The sequence below is a fragment of the Aulonocara stuartgranti genome (assembly GCF_965226115.1).
Source record: "Aulonocara stuartgranti genome assembly, chromosome: 16".
NCBI classification, from domain to species: domain Eukaryota; kingdom Metazoa; phylum Chordata; class Actinopteri; order Cichliformes; family Cichlidae; genus Aulonocara; species Aulonocara stuartgranti.
The window spans coordinates 21,475,410-21,500,559 of NC_138952.1; the positions used below are offsets into that span (position 1 = coordinate 21,475,410).

The window sequence follows — 25,150 nt, forward strand, 5'->3', positions numbered from 1 at the left end:
AACGTGTACTCCCTGCTGTTGAAAATCTGTGATGACACTTTAGCTTCTTTTTCTCCTCACAGGTATTACAATGTAACACAGTTATGCATATGATCATTAATATAACAACCAAGTAAAGAGACATTTTAAGCATAATTTCATATTGTCCAATCAAATAACTTGATTGGAAAAAACTGTTCTGTAATTTTTGTACACACGCACCCTTTAATATTTCTTTATGGCGACAGGCAGGTAAGACATGCCTTTTCATCTGCTGCATAACCCACATTCATCACTTTTTAAATGTTAATGAGTTTTGATTACATGACCGGGCAATAGATGTTATGTGCGATATTCTCGTCCCGCAGCATAAACAGCTGACATTTGATTCTGAAAGCCAGCCGTTTCCAAGAATTCTCTCAGTAAGTGCGAAAAAAAAATAATGAGGCTCTGAGGGGGGCGCGGGTGACGAGGCAGATAAATAAATAACACCTGCCTGAAGGAAAGGCAAGAGAAGTCAATCATATCTGATCATCAAAGGCTGTTGTCAATCAAGTCAATACCAATCCGTCTTAACATAACTGAAATCATGAAGAGCTTTGCTGAATTTTTCATCATAAAACACAAGTCTCAACACAAGGTCGACATGCCTGATGGGAAGCTATCGCCTTAAAAACAGCCTCATAGCAAGACATGAAAAAAATATATTGCTAGAAACCTGTTTATCTTAGAAACCCTTTCACCACTTGCATGGATAGTTATTTCTAGTCCTCTCATCCAGAAAGTATTAAGTGTCTGTTTAAGTAGAAACATTCAATTATTGTACAGATTTTCATTTGTATTTAAATGTTTTTTAGACAATTGTAGGGTTTATTTTATAATAATTATCAAGAATAGATAATGTTATTGCACAGTAAATGTTAAATGATGAGGATACCTGCTTCATGTAGGCATAACACATAGTTTCCGCTACACGCTTCCCTTCATCGTAGCACGCTCGAGGACCAATCGGGTTCACGTGACCCCAGTAATCCTCATTTTGGGGGTGTACCTCTGGATCTGAAACAAAATTATTTCAGGAACAGATCAAGCAGTTTTCACATAATTTCAGCTCAGCTTTCTCCACACAGAAAAAATTGCTTGTTCACTGGTGCACACACAGACACGTCCATGTCTGCCTAGAAGATACAGCTGCATTTTACCACTTAGATGATAAGATGAAACATTTGCAATAAATAATTAAGGCCTGTAAGAACAGGCTGAATGACATACCTTCATTAGCATTCAGGGTAAAGCTCTCATTTGCCATTTCTGAATCTCACAGTAAACATGGTACAATACTTCAGCCTCACAATAAGCACATATTTTTTAAACCTCTTCATCAATTATGACTCTCAAAATCTGATTAACTGTAGTTGCCGTGTGTGAATGAATATAACAGCGCACACATACACACAAGCTAACACCCAGGTTTGTTCAATCTTGAGCTCTTGCTGTGATTGAAACCCAAACTGCGTTTTAGTGAAAGATGCAGGATGGATCATAGGAATGAGCAGTAAATAACATCAGGTGTGCGAAAGGCTCACAATGGCAGTGGAAAACAAAACCGGCTTCAGAAATCTTTCTTACCTCCATAAACCTCAGAGGTAGAAGCCAGCAGGAGTCTTGCGCCCACACGCTTGGCCAGGCCTAGGACACAAACAAAACAACAGTGTTATGGTAGGTTGAGCAGGTAACACTCTGAACCTCTGGGCAACCACTTTAGATCGTGAGGTGGCTGCACAAGTGATCTGGTGGGAGGCAACCTGTCTTCAAACAATGACAATACAACTGGAGAGTGTCTGGAATCATTCTCATAGAGCAGTACATTGGTCCTTTTTGTTATATTGGTATCCACGTATCATTTAATTTTCTGAGTTTGGGGATGACAAAGTTTCTTAGCCTTTTTAAAAATAATAATAATAGAATAGATTTCCATAACAATAACAATTAAAGCTGCAAGCAGCGTTATGAGGGCCCTCGCACCCCCGGCACGTCGAGCCACTGCCAACACCTCAAACCAGCACGTCCGATGTGATGTCACATTGATGGATTTCATGCTTTTAATCACCAGCTAACATTTCATTTTATTCAACCAGGATTATAGTCATGCCACTAGGTGGCGCTCTAACCATTATTGACAAATAGCATAACAAACATTTCCAAGCTCGAGTCTCATCACACCTGCGACCTTTGGGAGAGATTGGACATTGTGTTTTTTAGTGACAGCAGATTACTGCTTTTTGCGAGTGATTGAAACTCTACGTGCCGCCATGACCACCCCGTTTCCCTGAACGGAAAAAGCTTCGCAATTTAACATCACAAAGGTCTTTAGATTCTACACACTGAAGAATGCTTCAATATGATGAAATCCCTTGGAGGAGTTCGTCAAAGTATGAGGCCTGAAAAGGGGGGAAAATGTCATCAAAATTACACATTAATTTTAAAATGGCTGACTTCCTGTTGGATTTGGGATATTGCTCCAAGAGACTTTTTTGTACATCTTGATATCTTACACAAGCTTACCAAGTGTCAGACTCATAGATGAAACACAGAGCAGGGGCTGATGTTTTGAAATATTGTAGGGGGCGCTGTGGAGCCATTTTGCGCTATTCAAGGAAAATGGTTACATAACAACAATGCCTTCATCCATTTGGAGGTGTGTGCCAAATTTCAAGCCTCTATAAACTTTCCAAGCCCCTCAAAAGCCACTTCATCTTTCATGATGAACCGCGTTGCCACCAGGGTGCGCCGTTCAGTTTAAAGTCACAATTTTTGCACTGAAGCATCACGAGGGACTGATGGTGATATTCACCGCTTTTGAGGTGGCCACGATCAACCTGTGAAAATCAGTACAACAAAGTTAAAGCCATGACATTTCCTGTTGCCACTAGGTGGCGCTGTCCGTATTTCCGACAATGGGCATATCAATCTGTTCAGGGCGGGTCTGACATCATGCCTGTAAAGTCTGGTACTGATCAGACTGGATTTCATTGAGTTATACTAATTTGTTTCTTCATGGCGTGACATCAAAGTTCGCCATGCTGCTGGGGTCACACCCTTTCGTGAAAAGTCACAGTTTTCACTGTAACCCAAGACCAACTCCTTAAGGCTTTCCTGGAGAAATTTGAGGCTGCAGATGTCACCCATCACAATACTGTACCCCAAAGTGTAAAACATGACATTTCCTGTTCCCACTAGGTGGCGCTGTCCCTGGTGTCAAATATGGCAGTTGAAATATGTTCAGGGGTGGAGCCTTATCATATGTGTTCACTTTGGTCAAGGTCAGAAAATGTATGATAAAAATGAGAGGCAATAAGATTTTCATGGCGAGTCATCGAAATTCGCCATGGCGCCACGGCCTCATAGTATTGTGAAAACTCAAAAGCTCCGCAATTTAACATGGCACAAGGGTGTAGTTGACACTGACCAAATATGAAGGTTATGAAATCAAACCCCAAGGAGGAGTTCGCAAAAGTTCGAGGCATGGAAATGGCAAAATTAGAGCCAAAATGTCACCTTCTCTTCCAAATGGCGGACTTCCTGTTGGGTTTGCGTCAATGGGCCCACTGACTTTTTTGTTCGTCTTGGCATGATACACATGTGTGCCAAATTTCATACATGTAGCTCAAACGATGTGGTCGTAGGGCTGCATTTAACAAGGCATAGGTGGCGCTCTAGAGCCATTTCCCAGTGCTCATATGTAAAACCATTAAAATACAAAATTTTTCACCAGACCTGGCATGTGTGCAAAATTTCATGAGTTTTTGAGCATGTTTAGGCCCTCAAAAAGGCCCTTGTTTCGCCTGAATAATAATAATAATAATAATAATAATAATAATAATAATAATAATAATAATAATTAAAGCTGCAAGCAGCGTTATGAGGGCCCTCGCACCCCCGGCGCGTCGAGTCACGCCCAACACCTAAAACCAGCACCTCCGATCTGATGTCACATTGATGGAATTCATGCATTTAACCACCAGCTAACATTTCAACTCATTCATTCGTGATTAGTTAGTTCTTCCACTAGGTGGCGCTCTAACCATTATGTACAAATGGCATAACAAACACTTCCGAGCTCGAGTCTCATCACACCTGAGACGTTTGGGAGAGATTGGACATTGTGTTTTTGAGTGACAGCAGATTACTGCTTTTTGGCGAGTGATTCAAACTCTAAGTGCCACCATAACCACCCCGTTTCACTGAACGTAAAAAGCTTCGCAATTTAACATCACAAAGGTCTTTAGATTCCACACACAGGAGATCGCATCAATCTGATGAAATCCCTTTGAGGAGTTCGTCAAAGAACGGTGCCTGGAAAGAGGGGAAAATGTTGCCAAAATTGCACATTAATTTTAAAATGGCTGACTTCCTGTTGGATTTGGGATATTGCTCCAAGAGACTTTTTTGTACATCTTGATATCTCCTATAAGCTTACCAGGTTTCAGAATCATACATAGAACACAGAGCAGGGGCTGTGGTTTTGAAATTTTGTAGGGGGCGCTGTGGAGCAATTTCGCGCTATTCAATGAAAATGATCACATGCCAACAAAGCCTTAATCCATTTGGAGGTGTGTGCCAAATTTCAAGCCTCTATAAACTTGCCAAGACCCTCAAAAGCCACTTCATCTTTCATGTTGAACAGCGTTGCCACCAGGGTGCGCCGTTCAGTTTAAACTCACAATTTTTGCACTGAGGCATCACGAGGGACTGATGGTGATATTCACCGCTTTTGAGGTGGCCAAGATGAACCTGTGAAAATCAGTACAACAAAATTAAAGCCATGACATTTCCTGTTGCCACTAGGTGGCGCTGTCCTTTTTTCCGACAATGGGCACATCAATCTGTTCAGGGCGGGTCTGATATCATGCCTGTAAAGTTTGGTACTGATCAGACTGGATTTCATTGAGTTATACTAATTTGTTTCTTCATGGCGTGACATCAAAGTTCGCCATGCTGCTGGGGTCACACCCTTTTGCAAAAACTCACAGTTTTCACTGTAACCCAAGACCAACTCCTTAAGGCTTTCCTGGAGAAATTTGAGGCTGCAGATGTCACCCATCACTATACTGTACCCCAAAGTGTAAAACATGACATTTCCTGTTCCCGCTAGGTGGCGCTGTCCTTGAGGTCAAATATGGCAGTTGAAATATGTTCAGGGGTGGAGCCTTATCATATGTCTTGACTTTGGTCAAGGTCAGAAAATGTATGACAAAATGAGAGGCAATAAGATTTTCATGGCGAGTCATCGAAATTCGCCATGGCGCCACGGCCTCATAGTATTGTGAAAACTCAAAAGCTCCGCAATTTAACATGGCACAAGGGTGTAGTTGACACTGTCCAAATTTGAAGGTTATGAAATGAAACCCCAAGGAGGAGTTCGCAAAAGTTCGAGGCATGGAAATGGCAAAATTAGAGCCAAAATGTCACCTTCTCTTCCAAATGGCGGACTTCCTGTTGGGTTTGCGTCAATGGGCCCACAGACTTTTTTGTTCGTCTTGGCATGATACACATGTGTGCCAAATTTCATACATGTAGCTCAAACGATGTGGTCGTAGGGCTGCATTTAACAAGGCATAGGTGGCGCTCTAGAGCCATTTCCCAGTGCTCATATGTAAAACCATTAAAATACAAAATTTTTCACCAGACCTGGCATGTGTGCAAAATTTCATGAGTTTTTGAGCATGTTTAGGCCCTCAAAAAGGCCCTTGTTTCGCCTGAATAATAATAATAATAATAATAATAATAATAATAATAAGAAACGGAGCAGATACAATAGGGCCTTCGCACTCTCGGTGCTCGGGCCCTAATAATAATAATAATAAGAAACGGAGCAGATACAATAGGGCCTTCGCACTCTCGGTGCTCGGGCCCTAAAGATGACTCTTGACTTGTTCAACAATGGTTTCTATTATATAAATGTTTCATGGTGGCTCCTTCAAAAATGACAGGACTATTAAGGATATACCTGCTATTCTGACTCAGTACTTATTATCTGACCAGCAGGAAAATGAAAAGGAAAAGTTATTTGGTTCTCTCAGAGCTGTACCACTGATGGAGTTTCAAAATGCATTTTACATCTGAAAGCTTAATCACTATTGTTAGCACACAAAAAAAGCCTCACCAGACTTCTCATGAAGGATCGAATAGGTCGCAGAATCATATATCCTTAAGTAATGAACCTAAGTTTGAATATTCTGACAGCACCCAGACAAAATAATATGACAGGCATTTTTTTCTGGAGCAGCTGGATAAAAAGCTGACAATTTAATGAGTGAGACTAATGGATCCTATTTCTTTCCCTTTACTTCTTCAGTCTGACTTGACAACAAAGACATTTTTTATACAGGTTTAACTGAAGACTGAAGAATATTTTACAATATTTTATTGTTAAACGGATGGAGAAATAAAAGAAAAAAAGGCTGCATCAATTCTGATTTACAGGCGATGCAATTAGTGAATCTTTTTAACCCTATCCTTGAGTTATCCTTGAGTACTGAGTTTACTTACCAAGCATGTTAAGTGTGCCAATGGTGTTGGTCTTCAGTGTTTTGATGGGATTGTACATGTAGTTAGGAGGAGAGGCTGGAGATGCCAGGTGATAGATCTGGTCCACTGTGAAGAGCAGGGGAAACAATAATCAATAAATCAATCCTGTTTTCATAAAATCTGTATATGAGGATTTTTTCCTTACTTTTAAAGCCTTTATTGATAATCAATTTAGGAAGCTTAGGCTTTAAAAGAGCAGGAGAGGAGACTAAACTCAAAAAGCAAAAAACTCCTACATCACTTTGTCCTTGAGTTATCGCATTCACAAACTTGGGTGTCTGTGGGTGACTACAATAGCCCTTTAACCTTTTACGGCTGAGAGGTAAAAAGCTGTAATAATGCAGCAGATTCAAGCTGAAGGGCTTAAGAGTAACAGATATATGTGCTATATCATATTAGAACAATGGACTACAAACAACTATCTATACTTTGGGAGCTGCAGGTAAGTCTGAACTCCAAATACAACAAGTTTTAGCTCTGAAGAAATGCTTGGTTTAAAACAGTACTACTGCAAACCAGAACAGTTGTTCTTTGAGGCTTTCAAGGTTGAGTTGCAAATCTATATGTGTCAAACATTTTAAATGGAAGAAAACTGATTTTTAAAAGCGTTTAGAACAATATAAATAACATACGTAATCAGAAATTAGTAGGTCATGTTATTTGAGTTATTTCTATTATTTTTACCCCAAACTGCAAACGGCCAATGGGTAAACCAATATGTGGGATACTTCCATATTCACTGAGTCCCCCATGGCTTTCCCGGGAATCTTTGATTATACAAAGGCTTTGAGAATAAACCCCAGAGTCAGAGTCCTAAAAGCTGCACATTGGTTTTAAATGGAAACTCCTGGCACCAAACTGTAGCAACCTTTTCCTCCTTTGGATCCATCATTAGTGTGGAGAGAACACCTTGTTCTCCATATCCTTTCTTTAACTACACTAATTCAAATGTGTCAAATTAAAACTTTTCATAAAATGACAATGATCCTCAAAGTTATTTAATAAGCAATAAAAAAAAACAACTTGAAATGCATTATGTGTACTTAGTCTATCTTTGTGGTTATCCTTGTAAGTAGTCCTTACTGCCCTATAAGTCTTGAACAGGTACTTATCTGTCTCGTTCCCAGTCTCTAGCACTCCACAGCATTTTCCTGTTTTGTAGGCCACTCAAATCATTTCTTTTCAAGGCAAAGCCTATCAGCCACTGAAAGCGTGACCTCCTCTTCCATGCCTTACTTTCAAAGCTTATTCCATCCCATCACCCAGTATTTTTAAGTCCATTGCAGTACCTTGTGTTCCTCTCAAAATTCCAAAGACACTGACGTCAGATCAGACTATTGCAAGCAACAGGAGATCTCTTTTGCTGTGCACATTTATTTTTAGAATACATTTTCAAGACTGTATATTAGCAATAACATTAAATGTCAATCAGACACGTTTGGTTGATCTCTTCCATATGAAATGTGTTCATCATTAGCACTCTCCATGCGTATGGTACTTTAATGGGGAAATTTTTTCACACCAAACTGCAGTGATGTCTTTAAGACATTATCAGGCAGAAAAACCAATTGCTATGCTGGAACAAAATACTAAGTATGTCCTTTCTGCAGCAGACACGTTGGCTGCTATTACCTCAGCCGTCAATCCTCCCTGCCGTTAACAATCCCACCTCTGCCCATTCTCGTCCACCTATGTAGACATCAAGTCTAACAGAGTGTTAGGCTGCTTTTGACAGATGGTATACCAAAGCAAACAAACGATGTCAACACACTTGGATTGACTGAGAATATCAAGGCACTCAGCACCCTGGAACAATTCTAAGCATGTACTGGGAATTTAAAGATAGACTGGAAGAAAAAGTGATAAATAGAGAAACTCAAATACTCTGGCATCAAAACAGAAAACCAAAGCTTTTCCATCCTGACAGGCACCTACAGATCTTGACCACTCTGAGGAGTCAGATCGTGATAGAAAGTGCATCAAACATGCCGTACCGCTACTGATCACGCCAATCCGTGCAGATAGCTTCTATTGATAACTATTGATGGACGCTTTTGTTTTTGTATCCCATTTTCAATTCACATAACCCCTAAAATGCCATTCTTAAAAATAACCACATCCAGGAAATGCTAACCTGATAGTTTGTATATTTTTGTATGACACTACAAAGCATGAATGTTTTGAGTTACATAGGTTTAATTGAGCTTCTCCAGCATTAAACTTTTAAAATGTAAATGCAGTTAGAATTACAACACTGTCGGACGACCCTGTGATAAGTCATCACCGTGGACACCAAAGTACTGTATGTTTCTTAAAATTACTCTTTTTTTTTTTTTTTTTATCCTTTTGGGTGTTGGAGTGGTGTAACCTCTACTCAGAACAGCATTAAAAATGACCTATTTTTGTAGCTTCCAGCTCTACATTCTTATTCTGGGACTCCGGTAGAGTAGTTTTGCATGTCAACTGTTATACTGGCCCTCTGTGCAACACCATCAGTTTATGCTCCATCTGAAACAAGCCCTTTTAGCCCCCCTGTCTCTTTTGCCCTCCTCCATGCAAGCTGACTTTCTTATTTCTGGCTCGCTCAGGTTGGACTTCAGCCACCACCTAACTAAAAAACGAATTTAAAAACAACATGTTCCTCATTCTAAAGCTTCACATTTTGAGGCAAACACAGCCACTTCAATACTCTTTCCACCTGCAGGTAGAACCCGAACTTTTAGCATTTCTTAAAAAATAAACAACTTTACTGTCTAACAGAAAAAGCATTTTGTGATCAACCAGCAAAGCGTGCAGAGTTTTAATAAGCATGCTCATGATGTCCACGTCAAAGTGGGCATGAGCAGGTGGATGACTGTGTTAAAATCATGTTAAAATCCTAGCTTTTAGCTCAGGATGAAGTCTGAGTTTTTAACTTAGAGTGTACATAAGCCTGCATCATCATTTGAATGCCTGGCTTCATCAAGCACTGTGCTACTTTATGCTGAAGACATAGAGCACTTATATCTCAGTGAGCTGTTCACAAGGCAGTGATGTAATATTCGTTTTCTAAGGGGTGTTATTCAATACGGCTTTAGTAAACAGAGCGTATTTTCTTATTTCAGATATACTGAGTGGAATCAAACACATTTGACTAAATGGAAAATAACTTGAGATAGCAGCATTGTGGATTATACCTCTTGTTTCAACCAACAGGCAGACAGTAGAAATAAGTAGAAAAGGTCATTACCTACCACTTTCACTTTTTCACTCACCTTCAATGTAGAGAGGCTCTACCACATCGTGATTGATGAGTTCAAAGTTTTCATGACCAATCCAGTGCTCCACGTTCCTCTTTCTTCCTGTGAAAAAGTTGTCCACCACAGTCACCTCATGGCCATCCATCATCAATTTGTCAGTCAGATGGGAACCCACAAAACCAGCTCCTCCAGTTATCTAATAGCAAACACACAGTGGTGGATATGTTTGCAATGTCAGGGTATGCGGAGTCTTCTTAAGTGTATATTACGTTACAAAGCAATGAAATGCAGCCTGTGAGCAAACAGTACCTTCAACATAGCATGCATGCAAATCCACAGCTGTATTACACTAGCTACAAGTGCTCCACCGTTTTAAAATACAATTAAACATGCTACGCAAGCCAGCAGGATTCATTATCTCCCATTAAATGAATATTGCCAGTCTTACACAAATCTGTGGAGAGGTTTTGTGCCATTGTTTCACAGATTATTGTGATATTGTATCATAATATAATAGGCTAATATTTTGTTGCTTTACTTTCTACTATTACCTCTTAACATCCACCAAACAAACAACTTAGGGGTTAGGGTTACTAGAAGACACTACAGGGAGTGCAGAATTATTAGGCAAATGAGTATTTTGTCCACATCATCCTCTTCATGCATGTTGTCTTACTCCAAGCTGTATAGGCTCGAAAGCCTACTACCAATTAAGCATATTAGGTGATGTGCATCTCTGTAATGAGAAGGGGTGTGGTCTAATGACATCAACACCGTATATCAGGTGTGCATAATTATTAGGCAACGTCCTTTCCTTTGGCAAAATGGGTCAAAAGAAGGACTTGACAGGCTCAGAAAAGTCACAAATAGTGAGATATCTTGCAGAGGGATGCAGCAGTCTCAAAATTGCAAAGCTTCTGAAGCGTGATCATCGAACAATCAAGCATTTCATTCAAAATAGTCAACAGGGTCGCAAGAAGCGTGTGGAAAAACCAAGGCGCAAAATAACTGCCTATGAACTGAGAAAAGTCAAGCGTGCAGCTGCCAAGATGCCACTTGCCACCAGTTTGGCCATATTTCAGAGCTGCAACATCACTGGAGTCTAAGGTTTTATGGACCGATGAAATGAGAGTGAGTCTTGATGGGCCAGATGGATGGGCCCGTGGCTGGATTGGTAAAGGGCAGAGAGCTCCAGTCTGACTCAGATGCCAGCAAGGTGGAGGTGGAGTACTGGTTTGGGCTGGTATCATCAAAGATGAGCTTGTGGGGCCTTTTCGGGTTGAGGATGGAGTCAAGCTCAACTCCCAGTCCTACTGCCAGTTTCTGGAAGACACCTTCTTCAAGCAGTGGTACAGGAAGAAGTCTGCATCCTTCAAGAAAAACATGATTTTCATGCAGGACAATGCTCCATCACACGCGTCCAAGTACTCCACAGCGTGGCTGGCAAGAAAGGGTATAAAAGAAGAAAAACTAATGACATGGCCTCCTTGTTCACCTGATCTGAACCCCATTGAGAACCTGTGGTCCATCATCAAATGTGAGATTTACAAGGAGGGAAAACAGTACACCTCTCTGAACAGTGTCTGGGAGGCTGTGGTTGCTGCTGCACGCAATGTTGATGGTGAACAGATCAAAACACTGACAGAATCCATGGATGGCAGGCTTTTGAGTGTCCTTGCAAAGAAAGGTGGCTATATTGGTCGCTGATTTGTTTTTGTTTTGTTTTGAATGTCAGAAATGTATATTTGTGAATGTGGAGATGTTATATTGGTTTCACTGGTAAAAATCAATAATTGAAATGGGTATATATTTGTTTTTTGTTAAGTTGCCTAATAATTATGCACAGTAATAGTCACCTGCACACACAGATATCCCCCTAAAATAGCTAAAACTAAAAACAAACTAAAAACTACTTCCAAAAACATTCAGCTTTGATATTAATGAGTTTTTTGGGTTCATTGAGAACATGGTTGTTGTTCAATAATAACATTATTCCTCAAAAATACAACTTGCCTAATAATTCTGCACTCCCTGTAGAAGAAAAAACTAGAAGACGTTAACTTTAAAACCAAGTCGTTTGCATGCATTCCTGTGCAATCAATCAATAGTTGCGTATACAAACTTGAATATATATATATAGTGCCATCCATAAATGTCACTCGTCACCCATATCCAGCTTTAATATAAAGGCACCCACCTCCATGTTTCACGGCCAACACTTTGCAGTTGCTGGTGTCCCCAAGCTGTTTAATCTCTTTCACTTTTTCCTTCTTACTCATAATACATAGAGGCTGATATCTTTCAGTGTGTTTCACACCTTGTATGCAGTCACTAAAGTAACTGCCGCACAGTTAATACTCGTGCGAAGTCAGACACACGATCATCCATTTTCCAACAGTACGCCTCTTAATCAATGCAGCATTTGTGTTTCAACTCATGTTCATTGCACTACTTATACTCTTGTGACCTCTTCAATCTTTATGAAAGCTTACTTTCTGTTTTTTATGCTTGCAGTGTCTTTCTAACCTTTCTAACACTTTATCTGCTAAATCATTAATGATTCTACTACACTGAATAAAATACTAAAGGGTTAACTTATTGATTCTTTACTCCACTCCAAGTATGGTCGTTTACTGCTGCTGCTGTCTATTATATCACACAAACAGTAATAGTATATAATTTTTACTTAGGAGTGGATCAGAATGGGAAGCCTCGGCTCCATCATTGATAGCTTTATGATTCCACTCTGCCCATAAACACTCAAGAGTTTCCACCTCAGGATAAGTGGGCTCAGAGTTAAGGGTTACATTCAGAGCTGGTCATTCATTTATAATGAAGACTATATTGTTGTTATCTACCTCACATTTTTATCAGATTGCACAGGGATATTCTCAGCAGGTTAACTGAATGCATGACCTGAATTATTGCCCGTTGTTGGAATAAGATGCATGTTGTGTTTCATTTTCTCATTACCAGTAGGCTCACATAATCCCTTAAAATGTTTATTTTGCACTGATGATATGTACATTTTTAAATTTGAAGTAACTATGCCATGTAGCCATGGCAGTAGACAATGCTTTGTATTCGTACATATTCATTTAGAAAATTAATGAAATTAAACTAATCTCAAATTTGGCCTCAATCTTGAGAAACTGGTTTTAGAACAACTGCTAGCGGTATTTAGTTACAACAGCAAGCTACACAGCACCAAAACTGCTTTTCTAAAGGTTACAAATAACTTATTCATGTCTTCAGACTTCAGACCAGGACAGACACATCTACGTCCTGGTGCTGCTTGACCTCAGTGCAGCTCCGACCAATATGGATTCAGTTGAACTGTTGATCACAATATAAACACATTTTTTTTATTTTAGTTTTGTGAAATCGTTTTTTGTCTGACTCACTTATTTTTATGTGTGTATGTCCAATCCAAGTATTTTGAGGCCACTGTTGTTAACATCTTTTATGTACAGTTACTAAAGTTACCAAATGGTTTTCATTGACCGTAAGAAAATAACAGAACTCTTCACTAACCCCCCCCCCAACAAAAAAAAAAAACTGTGCCCACGTCACAACTTCCTGTTTGTTCCACTGCAGGATGGTGAGTAATTCAGAAGGTCCTTGGTTGCTACATTACTGCTCACAGTCTGACTCAAAGGAGGGCTAAAGAGCTAGCTAATTAAGTACAGTCTTCTTTTGAGAATATCTCGAGATGTTTCTGTGGTACACTGCCAACATTAATACTAGAGCTTATCCTTTTTTATCATATAAAGAATATAAAATTAAGCATAACGTAAAAATGAAAACTATGAATTAGCTTAAAGTTAATTTTTCATAATTGCTTGTGTGGTATCTGTATGTTTCAATGGTTTTCTGTCTGATGTTGTGTAGTTATAAATAAGCTGTATTTAGTTCGCACCATGTCACACAACACTACTGACCTTCTACTTCAGCACTAGGTCCAGCTCCACCCATTTGGCCCAATAGTGAGCACCACTTCAAGAATTAGGGTGGGCTATAGCTGCTGTAAAACTGCTATAAAGCAAGTGTTTTATAGGAAGCACTGATGGCCTTCGATCCAGGTCTGCTCTCTCAGACAGCACCTTAAGATTAGGGATGGGTACCGGTTCTGACATAAACGGTAGTAACCAGACTGAAAAGCAGCGCACATTTCGGTGCTTTTTCTTTTTTTTTTTCCTGAGATGTCATACACTTTGGATTCTAGCCAATCATTTTACTTTTCCAAGGATAGTAGGCGGGCCCAGGTACACATGTTCTTTTAGAGCAGAGCTACAGATTAAAAGTGCCCAAGGCAAAGCGGTGAAAAGTCTGGCTGTACTTCACAGCAAAAGATGCAAACTCAGCAGCCTGCAACAAGTACTTTAAGGTGATACTGTCAAAGGAGGTAACACCTCGAATCTGATGAAACACCTGGCGACACATAGCGTTTTTTTAAAAGCCGAGAAATGCACCGTATTTGATAGCTTGCTGCAAGACCTCACACCAAGCACATCTACTGGGTGTGGTAGATCTCCATTAGCAAGTTAGCACAGATCGCCCCGTGCGTGGGGCTGGACGGTGCTTATCATTTTGCAGAAAAAAAGAGACTGCTAAAAATAAAAACATAAGAGGTTTTTGGACAAAGTTTGTGTTCTCCATTCTTTAAGCACCAGTAGAGCACCGTTTAAGCACCGGCACCATTTCAAAAGTACCGATTTGGCACCGGTATCGGATAAAACTTGAACGATACCCATCCCTACTTAAGATACACATTTCTGCAAGTTCTACTTCCCTCAGTTTGCTGTTAACATGGAGATAAGTCAGGCTTTGAGGAAAGCTTGTGCTTCTGTTGGCCGTTGCTTATGAAAGCTCAGGGTTATGTCATGGTTACTGAAAATACGATTTGCACTTGGATGTGTTACATACCAAAATTCTTTTACGATCCTTTTCTGACAGGAATTTCACCGGTGGGTATTTCTGAGAAAAACTGTAAGAGAGAACACAAAAACCTTTTGTAGAGAACATCTGGAGAAACAATCACATAAGCCCAAAGCAAAACAGAACAATCTAGGATCTTACTCTCAATCCAGGTCCTGTAATCTTATTAATAAACATCAATAAACTATATTTTATGGTTACCTTTGGTGTAGCTACAATTAAAAACAAAGATATGAGCTGGTTAATCATTTAGAGAAGTGTATTTATTTCAAGACTGCTTATGGGAATATAACACTGTTTCAAAAATAACCTCAACTTGATTATTAAAACTGGCCTTTAAATAACCACAACGCTGCACCACTAAGCCTGTGCTGTATGCATGATGAAACAAACGAACATTTTTCACAGAACATTCACGTTTTTTGTGGAGGAATTATGCCCCACTCTTCTCCTTCAACAATGCTAAAGTTCATTGAGATTCGCTGGCATTCATTAATGCTCAACTCTTTGAAGGTCGCAGCAAAACATTTCAGTCAGGTTGAGTAAAGGACTTTGACCGGGCCATTGCAGCACCTTGATTCTTCTATTTTTTCATTTTAGCCTTTCTGTTGTAGATTTGCTGCTGTGCTCGGGATCACTTTAGTATCTCTGTAAATACAAGTCTGCGCATAAATTGTGTGTACGAACGTTTCACGCAAAATTCAGTGTTTAATCAATAATTTCACGTGTTTTACAAACACATTTTGTAGCACCTCTGACCAAACATATGAACAAATGAAGGCCTGGCTGTCGTAGGAAATTTTAAAATGAATGCGCTGCTACTACTCATAATAATTTTTACTATTGCCTTTTGGTTATTTATGGTTTTCCAAAACATCATGAACCAAAGAATATTTAGAATTACCATAAAAATCAAAAAGTATTCAATATTCCTTATCTATGACATCTTAAACAATCATATATTTCATTACAAAATTAGCTCACTCAAGGGGAAACAATATTCAGTACCTCCATTATTTTAGCTCAAGCTTTTATTCATTGATTTATTTAATTACTTTCTTTTAATACTGTTCACTCACAAGGAAACACTGTGAAAAGCAGCCCCTTTTTTTTGGCTTGACAGCTAGTGTAAAGTGTTTGTGCTGATGTGCTGTGTTTGGGTTTTGTCAAACCTTACAGGCAAACATCTCCACTTTGAATTTACCAGAACGTCCACTCTTAGGAACACTGCAGCCTTTTAGTAACACACACCTGAATGCTCCATACCAGCAAACCCTGAGATCTTCTACTTTATAGAGGTGCTCACAGTTGCTGATGATCAAATAACTAAGGCCATTTGATTGGTGACACCTAATTGATATTTCCCCTCTTAAATCCTGTTAAAGCAGTAAGGGAGAACTGTTTTTCACAGGGCTTAGCTTTCAATGATCCACAGTCGCTCTTCAGGAGCACAAGGTAGATATAAAATGTGCTCCATTTAGAGGTTCTTGTTGCCCTCACACATGTTAAACTAGGGATAACGGGCTCATTTAAACACGTACCTTTGTATGTCAGTGTTATTAGCATTAAAGGTACTAAAGACAAATATGTATAATTAACACCTTCAAGCTGGATTACTGTACCCAGAGATGCTACCATAAAAACAATGCAAAATTAGGTTAATTAATTGATAGCCTGTGATGTAGAAATCTTCTTATCACAAGTAACAAATACCACCAGATGCAATTAATTAGCTGCTGTTGCATTCATTCTGTCTTCAACGTCTGTTAAAGAGAGATAAACCTTTTAAATAAGCACAGAATGTTAATCCATGTGCAAGTTATTCAGATGCAGCATTCTCAGTCTATAAGTGCCCTTTCAAATGAAAATTCAACAGTTTAAAGTAGGAAATGAAGGCATATATAACGCTGACCCTTAAACCTACTTATTAGTCCATTAAGCTTTCCTTCACACCGAGCTATGAGCAAATATTTTAAGATCTCAATGGAAACAAAAACAACAAAAAAACCAGATACAAACCTTTGTTCCAGGTCACGAATCTTTTCTTTGAGAGGAGCCACAACCTAAAGTGAGATAAAAAAGGGAGAAATGCATGAGCTGAATTAGCAATGCCCTTAAGTAAATAATAAATTAATCCTCCAGTGGTTCAATTTTACCACCGCAGCATGCTAATGTAAGTTTATCACTAAGTTCATGTTATTTTCATAACATTGATTTAGTCAAGAGATGAAATCATGTGTATTCCTTGCAAAACGTGCAAATTTTTATGTTTACTGAATATTCCTGTCCTTTAGACCCAAACTAGTCCTATACAATACAAACAATTCAAAAAGCATAGTGATCCCTATGGACATTTGAAAATATTTTTCCTTTGGTACAGACAATTCAAAAAAGAAATTACACAAATACAAAAAATGATTAGTGCACAAACTTACACTTTAGAGAATTACAGATTAAAGCAGCAAGAAATGATAGATATTCCCAGAGAGAATTGAGTCAGGGCTGATGGAAACATTTCACTGTAGTTGAAGAGAAATGTGAGTCGAATTTCAAGATTAAAAGGATGGAAAAAGGATGAACTTCACAGACAGCAACTTTGTCAAATGTATCGTATATCCAATGATTTATAATAACCAAATGCTATAAACACGCTCGCTGCGGATTGTTTTAATATAATTGCCTATTTCACTGCAGGATTCTTCTCAAAAAACCTGACCTGTCAAATGTCAGAAATAGATTTTTTTTATTTTAGTTTATATCTAACAATTTTAAAGGACAGAAAACCAACATGACTATATTAACACTGCCTGTTTTGTCTGACCAACACTCTGAACCAGCAATTACAACTTCACTGTATGCACTGAACTCGAGAGAAACCAGAACAAAACTAATTTATAGTACCGTTGCATTAAAAATAACTATTCAATGAAGTCTTTGCCTATTACTCAAAACTCCCTGCAGCTACCTGCAGTGACAGTGTTTTCTACAGGTATAACTATATGACTGAACTAGAATCTACCCCTTGCACACCTATGCCAACCACTCAACCTGTGGTTTGCATCCATTTGTGTGTTTAAATAAATACATGGAGTAAAGACTTTCAAAGTATTTAATAGTTGGGAACCACAGACCTTTTAAAAGGTCAAAAGATATTTTTGGGGCATTTACCAATTGGAAGGTCAGTGGTTCAATTCCCAGCCCTTCCAGGCAGCATGTTAAAGTGTCCCTGAGCAAAATACTAAACCCTAAACTGTCCCTGATGAATCACAGAAGCTTGTGTGTGACAGTTAGAATCTGCTTAAAAGGCACAGAACAGAGTATGTGTGCTTATGTGGTCAGGTGAAATGGCATGTAGTCTAAAATGCAACAGCCCATATTATAAAATACCCTCACCTTATTGTTTTATCCCATTAACACTGGTTTGTAATATTACCATAAGAGCAAATAAATCCTCAAGTCATCAACAAAACCACGTGTTGTGTGATCACAGTGACCTTGGCCAATGGCAAAAAAAGAAATCTAATCAGCCGCACCAAATGTAATCAATTTCCCTCCATATGTTCCTGCAATATCATTCCCACGAATGGGCCAAACATGAGCTCACAGTGACATCTGATCGTCAAATAAAAAGTATTCACTTTTGACTTCAACTATGAAAAAAAAATCCCCTGCTTTCAAGAGCAGTCATGTTAATGAGAGTGTGACGGTTGGACGAAGGTACAGACGGACAAGCCAAAAAAAAAAAAAAAAACGCAGCACCTCTGGGCACAGCTGTCGTGGCACTGAGGCATAAACAGGACTGAAGAGGTTTCAGGATGCACAAAGTGCAACAATCCTATTTTTAGCTAACAGGAGTAAAATCTCCTCACAATCTTTTATTGAATTCATTTAAGTGCTTTATGGCAGCAAGTCATTTCCCAGGTCCAGTGTATAAATAACAAGTCTGCTTGCACCTCATGTTATAATCACAGTGTGGATTTATACTTCAAACTTCAAACTGATTAAAAGGTTACCAGTAATATGATGGCTTTCACGGGATCGAAAACTCTAAGGTCAACATCATAACAGACTGCAATTATTTCAGTGACCATCTGCAATCTGTGAAAAGCACTCACTTTTAGTCAGTGTTAAGGAAATTATAATTGCTTTTACGAAGCTGGCTTTAAACAGTGTGTGTCCTCGTGTGCATCAAATTCAGTTTCGATTCAATTTGCTGGATGGAGCCAACAAAAATGAACTCCAAATAACTGTTTTCCTGAATAAAAACACAGATTTACATTCAAAAACTCTGAGTGATACACAGCAACTGAAAATTTCAATGCATGCAATGCTACACCAGCTTTATCATGTGACTCTATGATTAGTTCATTACCAGCCCCCTGGAGAACTTCAGGACATGTTGAGGAGGTAATTTAGCCATTTGAATCAGCTGTGTTTGATCAAGGACACATCTAAAACCTGCAGGACACCAGCACTCGAGGCCTGGAGTTGCTCCCCCCTGGATTAATGTAAATCGACAAATCTTCATTAACGGATATGTTACAGCAGATTTGCAGACTATCAACCAAACAACAATTATTTTACCTCTAATAATCTTGCCCTGATCTAAGTAACTATTGTGTACCAGACTGTGTCACAAAGTGAATACTCACATTAAACCTTAATGTAAAAGTAACAAAAAAATAACAAAAACAACTTTTTTCTAAGAGTCAAAACTCAGGAAATGTTTCATTACTTTAACAAGAAACAAAGAGCATCTATCTAGCTTTTTTATACTGAAATAGTAAAGAAAACTCTATACACATACTGCACGCAATAACCACCAAGTTGAAATGGTAAGCGTTTAATTATTATTTTGACGGGGGGTTATAAGTTAGTGCAGTATATTTAAGACCAAAGTCAAAACCAACAACTCAACCATTAAAAAAAAAACCTTAAAAAAGCTTCTAGTCTTTATTTAACATTTTTTTTCAGACCTGTCACAGAATGATGAGGCGTAGACAAATGTAAACAGCAAAAATTAGCTGGTGAGTGTTTTTTTGTTTTGGTCTGCAGACCTGACTCCACGCATCTACGATCCTATTCGTCACCACTTGTACAAATATTTAAATCCATTTTCACTTTATGAAAAATCCCCTGCAGTTGGTCACACTTAACTATCCACCTGTGCTGCCTGTTCTAAATCCTAGAATTAGGAGTCAGCTCACAATTTGTCGCTCGCCTGAGAATAATAATTTCCCTCGGCTACAGAGCTTATTGCGCAGTAACTGCTGCAGCTGTTACTGATGACGACACTGTTAATTCACTCAACAAGAAGCAACCCTGCTGTGCACTATTTGTAGATCTGTCCAAGGCTTTTGATACTGTCAGCAACAGTCTTGTCACAGAATTTGCTCTTTGTGGGTTTTGATGTTTAATGCCTTAACAGATTTGAAATATATCTCCCAGGATTACGTCTAACAATAGTTTCACCCAAGTCACAAGAGGGCAGATAAAGATGTGCATGCAGATTTACTACTATTTACTCTTTACCAAAATTCAATACTTCAGAAAATAATTTATGATTAATGTTTCCAGTCTTATGCATGTACTAAATTACATTCAACAAAAACTGCAGTTACATGCTCTTCTCCACATCATTTACATTGCTTGGGCGACCCTTCCAGCCTTATAGAAAAACTGTCCTCGAAAGATAACACTGAATATTTTAACTGTGGCTATCTGCAAAAGTGCTGCTGGACGAGATCATTATAACACTTTTTATGGAGTTATATTGAAAGCTTTGATGATCCTTGCTGACAGAAGGCACCCTCATTTATATAACTTTATCACTTGCTCTAATAATAAAAAAAATAAATAAATAAAATTTAAAAAAAAAACAGGTCACAGAAAAACTAGAGCAAGAAACATAAACAATACAATCGTTGAACTAGGAACAGCTGGTTTCCAATAGCAATTTCCTGACAATAATTTGACAGCAAGCAGTACAAAAAGGCTGGAAAGTATGTGTCAATATATTATTCAGTCAACAGTTGTTCAGTTTTTAGCAGAGTATTGATAAGCTTCAAACAAAGAAATGTCATCCTAGAGGTTAAAAAACAAACAAACAAACAAAGAAAAAACCAACCATCCACTTTACTCTTAAATTCATGGTAATCTGTGAGTCAAGAAAAAAAAAGTGAGTCAAAAAACAAATACAATTCTAAAGACTACGTTGAAAAGAAACTAACTGTGTTAAAGGTCTTCCAAACTAAATAAAAAAATTCTAAACTTACAGTTTGGTAACAGAAAAAACTACAATACATGGTCAATGAAAAGTATATAAACAAATAATAAGAAAAGTGACTCCAACCATATGAAAAGCAGATTATTGAACAATTTTGACAAAAAGGTGACCTAATTTGGGGTGGTGGGTGTGTTTTTCAACAAAAAAACAAAACAAATCTCGGTCAGATTAATAAGGAAAGAAGTAAAAGCATGGATTGTCCCAACACGTACACCTTTGTGAGGGCGTATTCTAGTAAATTATTAATACAAATGTCAAATATGTCTGTGAAAAAGTGAAACAGTAGCTGATAACACAGAGCAGAGCTCCTTGGACCTGTGAATATAAAACAGATCAGTGTGGTGAGAACTGCTTTTTTGTTTCAAACTCACGTCTTCAATTTGTTGCTTGATCTTCATTTCTCCGATTTCTTGTATTGATCTATGAAGAGAGAGAGATACAAAGAAAAGGCCAAAGGACTTAATCAAGGACAAGGATATAACTACAAGTTTAAGCATGCTGTGACCTATAGGCAGCAACACACAACACATCACCTGTCTGTTCATTCAACCCTCTACATTCATTGTTTCTGCTTACTGTTAACTGATAGCGAAGCAGAACAGGGATGAGTGTTTCCGGCTAGCTCAAGAAGGTAATCAATTATAATAATGATTAAAAGGCAAGGGAAAAGTCCAGCTAAATGCAACTGATTAATACAATACAGAAATGTCTTACATGCTTTACCCAAATCACAGTAAATATTTTGTATAGCTTTATTTCATTACATGCACCTAAGTAGCTTAATGTTTTTATCAATTACCTTCTAAACTTAATTTGAATTTATTTGCATGTCTAGTAGTGACATGGCTTGTTTAACCCTTCATATTTACAGATCGACACAACAAACATTCAAATATTGATTTCAAATATTGCGATCAAATATATCGATGCATAAATAATCCCAGTGAGCCAAAAGCTCTGGCTTGAGACTGCTCTAAAAGCTCAGTTTCCAACATTTTTTCTACTTTTGCGTTGTGCTGATGTCAACTGAAGGGAAGTAGTATGCAAGTATTTTGTGTTTTGGTTGACACCACAACAACAGCCAAAAGGCAAAATGTTTGTTCTCACAACATCACAGATGACTAAACAACACAGCCCAATTTGAAGCCGGATTTTGGGCTAGGCTAATGCTCTCAGAGGGGGGAGTCCCATCTGTAAATTACACTGCTGAAGAGCCAGAACCGCTAGATGTAAATAACATTATATCAATGAAATGTTTGTCTTGTATGGATAATCAGATCAAACAGCTTATGACTATAGTCTGCTATAAAGCTGCTCTCTGTAATCCCACTAAGCCGTTTAAGCTGTTTTACAACAGCTAAAAAAAATGTATGTAGAAAAGCAGTTAAAAGCAACAATGAGAGAGATGCAACACAGTCACTATTTTATGCACTTCTATATTTCCTGAGTGCAGAAGGCTTCCACTTCTGTTTGCATTTCAGACCATTTCTCTCAGGTATCTTTTAACAGGAATACAAATATTTTTTTCTGAACAGCAAGCACAATCCAGGAATAAAATACAGAGCTGGAAGCGAGCATAGCTGACTTCAAAGTCAGCCAGCATACCCACCATCTTTGAACAGGATTAACACATCTTACTACGCGCTGCTTTTTCACCATCGCTACCACACTGCAGCTGTTTCATTACAATTCAATCTACTCCTGACAGCTAAGTCTCCTCAGAACGCCAGGAGTAGAATGCCTTTTTTATATTACTCCTTTTATTTCATATCATACAAGGCGGTAGATTCATAACCGTAAATTCCTGTTGTTGTGCAGCAATAAGCATCTGTCATTATGGAGTAATGACACATTGTAGACTGATCTCCACAGACACTTGTCAGGACTGGTTAATTAAACAGATAAAACAGCACAAAACAGAAGAGCAGAATGGTCGTCTTCATGAGACGCCCTACTTCTGGCAAAAAATGAGACATTATAGAGATGAGTAAACATTATGCCAGCATTCGGGGAATGCTATCAATTCTGATTAGTGTTAAGTGCATCGTTGGAGACTTACATCGGCTATATTTTTTCCCACCCATTTGAAGTACAACAATTTGGCCACAACTACTAATACAAAAGCTTCCTCGGCATGTTTACAATTTGAAACAGAAAAAAGCTGGTATTTATGTTTATGAGTTTATTAAACACATCTACATAAATGTCTTGATGTCTCGCAGATTTTCTGCATTTTATGCTTCAAGCCCTTCATAGGGCTTGTTGAAATCAATCACATCTGTCAATAGCCTAATCACATTTAAAGTGTTGATAAAATTCTGGTGTGGCAAACCATGCAAAACATTGTACAGATAATCAAGTTAATGTGCCGAGTGAGGCTAATGTTAACAGTGCTACTGACAGCAGTCTTCTATCACTGAAGGTTAATTTTCACACAGCTGTGCAGCATGTGTTTACACATCAGTCCCATCGAGTGGTTACATGCCAGTTTACTCTGACTCAGTTTACATTCACCCATTCATTTTCTAAAACAACACAAAAGAAGGCTAGCTATACAACTTCCCATAACTGAGGGAGCACTGCTGACATCAGCGGAGACAAGGAAAAAAATCTAATTGTGTCTAAATGTGAATTCTCCTCACTTTAATTTGATCCAAATGGAAGAAAAGTATTAGTATTGAGTAGGGCTGCAACAAACGATTATTTTGATAGCTTACAGCTTGAAGTGTTTAAGGTATTTGCTAACTAAAAATAAAGACAAGATGATTGTTTATTAAACTTTTAATGAAATTTGCAGATGTCTCAGTGGAGTTTAATAAACTTGGCCGTCTGTTCTATGTAAAATATAACAGGACACTGGAGTAAATTCTCTACCATTTCACACTTCTGTTTAATCAGTTCTGTTTGACATTTATTCAGCTGTGTAAAAACGATAACTTTAATCTCAGCCAAACCAATTTACTGAGGAACAAATAAAACACTGAAAAAAGCCAAACAATAACATTTTTAAATTAGCTGACTTATATATCATGTTTAACCTGAGTAACGAAAGACCACGGGGGTTTGAAAATTATAGGCTGGGAGTCCGGTGTTCTCACCAGCTCTAGTAAGCCTTGAACCCCGGCTAGCTATCGAGCTGGTGGGTAACAGACGTCTCCGAAAACATTGGAGCGCTTTTGAAAATATGTGGTGTCTTGATAAACTGAGCAGATATTTGAAGTTTACACAGCTACATTCTCGCCTGAAAATATGTTAACAGTTTATTTTGTGAACCAGAAAGAATAAGAGTAATATTAAAACTAAGTAGCTGCCGCCATTGTTGGAAACTGGAATTGGCAAGGCCGCGTCACTGTAACGTAATTGGCCTACAAATGCGGCCTCCGAAGGATGGAGGTCACTGCTTCTTCTTATTCTTCGGGGGTTTAACGGCAGCTGGCATCCCTGGACATGCAGTGCTACCATCTTCTGATTCAGCCCGTTATTACACTCTTAAATCCTACTACTTATTCCTGCGTCTTTCGGGATCTTACAAAGCTTCAAACAACGCGTCGACTATTAAATTAGTCGTCGACGATTTTAATAGTCGACGTAATCGTGACTATTAGACTAATCGTGGCTGCCCTAGTATTGAGCTTTTCCCCACAGTAGCTACTCAAACTGAAAGAGAGTGTGTGTGTGTGTGTGTGTGTGTGTGTGTGTGTGTGTGTGTGTGTGTGTGTGTGTGTGTGTGTGTGTTTTTAAACACATTCATAGAGTACTTCATGCTGTGAACTTGAATGCTTTATATTCATTGGATCCACAACTACAACCATTTCAGAATCACTAATGTCTCTGGACTGCGGGTGGAAGTTAAGGCACCCACAAGGAGAACATGCAAACTCCACAGAAAGGCCTTGGCCAACAAGAAGAGTCAATCCAGACCATTTTTCCTGTAAGGCGACAGTGCTAACCACTGTACCGCCCAAGTATGGCAATTAACTAAGACCAAGCATAACTTTTATGAATGTTTATCATACTTTTCCGTTCTCATTCATTTGCTGTTTGCTAAACCGTGTATGCAGTATAAAATCCCCACTGACTGCTCTTAAACAGCTATTAATTTAATCTAAAACATTGC

The 25,150-nt window shown here is 38.5% G+C and overlaps 1 protein-coding gene across 2 annotated transcripts in view; it reads right to left on the bottom strand.

Moving 5' to 3' along the window:
* The window catches only part of uxs1 (UDP-glucuronate decarboxylase 1), a 39,269-nt gene that overhangs the window by 10,560 nt on the left and 3,559 nt on the right, over positions 1–25,150 (bottom strand). Inside the window, exons 3-9 of one of the 2 annotated variants that reach the window (XM_082507273.1) lie at positions 21,405–21,453; positions 16,767–16,810; positions 14,736–14,796; positions 9,825–10,005; positions 6,532–6,636; positions 1,609–1,668; positions 917–1,038 (exon numbers count right to left, since the gene is read on the bottom strand). In XM_082507273.1, the coding sequence (XP_082363399.1) occupies positions 917–1,038; positions 1,609–1,668; positions 6,532–6,636; positions 9,825–10,005; positions 14,736–14,796; positions 16,767–16,810; positions 21,405–21,453 (622 nt within the window). Of the gene's footprint in view, positions 1–916; positions 1,039–1,608; positions 1,669–6,531; positions 6,637–9,824; positions 10,006–14,735; positions 14,797–16,766; positions 16,811–19,119; positions 19,170–21,404; positions 21,454–25,150 lie in introns of those variants that run through there. The other variant, XM_082507274.1, reaches the window with a different exon arrangement.